General features: G+C 37.7%; 1 protein-coding gene across 1 annotated transcript in view; it reads left to right on the top strand.

Moving 5' to 3' along the window:
• Positions 1–2,416, top strand: part of LOC107714754 (A-kinase anchor protein 9-like) — a 138,161-nt gene that overhangs the window by 114,025 nt on the left and 21,720 nt on the right. Inside the window, 2 exon segments of the mRNA XM_016520718.1 lie at positions 799–949; positions 1,753–1,863. Of these exon segments, the coding sequence (XP_016376204.1) occupies positions 799–949; positions 1,753–1,863 (262 nt within the window).

The following is a 2,416-nucleotide window of genomic DNA, read 5'->3' as shown; positions in this document are numbered from 1 at the left end:
GTCTTAATGCACACAAGGTCATTGCAATGAGTGTATATTTATATTTATAATATATATATATAAAAAAATTTTTTTTTACAAAAATGATATTCATATTATAACATTTATATTTAATACATATTATTTATTACTTGTAATAATTTATTACTTGTAATTATTTACATGTTTTGTATAGACATCATATTTTATAATATATACATGTATTGTTTATATTTATATAAATGACTAAAGTAATATATAAATAATATAATTTAGAATATTTGTGACCCTGTACCATAAAACCAGTCATAAGGGTCAATTTTGTGAAATTGAGATTTATGCATCATCTGAAAGCTGAATAAATAAGCTTTCCATTGATGTATGGTTTGTTAGGATAGGACAATATTTGTATATAAACAAAATACAATTAATATTTAAAAAAATATGAAAAAACAGGATATTTTCATAAAAATGTTTTTGTATATTCATAAGCGTTTGTAAGTGATTTTGATATCTGTCTGGGATATTTTATGTTCACTATTTCTAAAGCAAATAACATTAGCATTAGCTTTAACATTCAGATTATTCCACTTTTTGTCTTGCCTCATTTTGTTTGTCAAAAGGGCAGATTGCTCTTCGGCACGACAAATGCACACGTACAGCTATTTACTGAAATTATAACAGCCATATATTTACCACTCACTTATTAACTGTAGGGCCTTCAAAGTCACAAACATACACAAAACTGCATACAGAGCTGCTTTAAGGACTGAATAAAGCTGGTGTGTGTTTGTGTGTGTGTATGTGTGTGTATGACAGGGCTGAGGTCTCCCTGAAGGCCGCAGAGGTCGACACACTGAACGACAGACTGGCACACGAGCAGAAGAGAGCCAGAGAGCTGCAGTGGGCTTTCGAGAAGGAGAAACGCAAGTCTGACAGGAAGGAGGAGACCGAGAGAGAAGAAGTGGAGGTAAAAAATATTGTGTATATTGATGGGTTATAAGCAGTGCTGGGGAAAGTTACTTTTAAAAGTAATGCATTACAATTTTGAGTTACTTTCTAAAAAAGTAACGTCTCGGTTGCGTATGTAACCCTCGTTCCCTGAAGGAGGGAACGGAGATGTCATGTCGTGACCGACGAATTGGGATCTCGCGTTTAGAGAGACCAATCTACTTCGAGTGTAACTAAACGAGCCAATGCACATTGGCATTTGATGATTGCATCCAGCTGCCGCTGATCACAGCGTGAACATAAAAAGGCAGCCGGTGCAACGCATACCAGGTTTTCGCTCCGGAGCCGAGCCGGTGACCCGGCCGCTCAGCGGTGGTACAGCATCCGTGGCAACGTGACGTCTCCGTTCCCTGAGGGTTACATACGTAACCGAGACGTTCCCTTTCAGTCGGGTCACTCTCGACGTCACGTCAGTGACCGACGAATTGGGATCCCTATTGACTTATGACTGGTTTTGTGGTCCAGGGTCTCACATTATTGTGTCTATGTGTTCATAGGTATGTGGGCATTTATCATGCTTGCTTATGTGTCATCCCCCCCCCCACCCCACACACACTTTCTTAATTCTATAACAGTTTGATACTTGTATTGTGCCTTGATGCTTATGTGCTTTTCTTTAATAAACTACTTTAGCTACTTTACTAGTTACTTGGGAAAATAATCTGATTACGTTAACTCACGTTACTCGACACTGGTTATGAGTAACATGTAGAAGCAAAGTGAGAAGTGTTTTAATTGAAAACATTGGATGCGTCTCTGCAGGATCTTAAGCTGTCTCTGGAGGAGCTGTCGAGCGCTCTGGAGAAAGAGAGACAGGTTTCAGCTCGGCTCAGAGAGCAGGCGCAGGAGCTCAGCGTCTCCTCACAGCTGCAGGTGTGAATTAGTGTTCATTTTGTCAGCTATTTTCAATTTCAGTCTTAGTCCCGTGTTAAATGTCCTTGTTATTTTTTATAATATTTGGTCAACCTTATCCTATTTAGTTTTAGTCGACTTAGGCCTGGTTCCACAGACAGGGCTTAGACTAAGCCAGGACTAGGCAATAGTTCAATTAGGGCATTTAAGTAGTTTTTATTAACGTGCCTTAGAAAAAACATTACTGGTGTGCATTTCGAGACAAAACAGAGGCACTGATATATTTTAAGATCAGTCAGTGCAAGTTTCTTTCAGTTGAAACGGCTCAGACTTACATTTAAGCCTTGTCTGTGAAACTGAGGGTAAAAGTCTCAACATTTCAGTCTAGTTTAAGTCAATGGAAACTTGACATTTTAGCAATAAGATTATTATTAATTAACCGTACAGCAGTATTAATTTTGGCAACCATTTTTAATTTAGTCTTACTCAAATGTACATTTTAGATATAATATTTGTGACCCTGGAGCACAAAAGCAGTGTTAAGTCGCTGGGGTATATTTGTAGCAATAGCCAA

The sequence above is a fragment of the Sinocyclocheilus rhinocerous genome, unplaced genomic scaffold, assembly GCF_001515625.1.
Source record: "Sinocyclocheilus rhinocerous isolate Xijiao unplaced genomic scaffold, SAMN03320098_v1.1 scaffold359, whole genome shotgun sequence".
Lineage (NCBI taxonomy): Eukaryota > Metazoa > Chordata > Actinopteri > Cypriniformes > Cyprinidae > Sinocyclocheilus > Sinocyclocheilus rhinocerous.
This window is presented reverse-complemented; position numbering and strand designations above follow the sequence as displayed.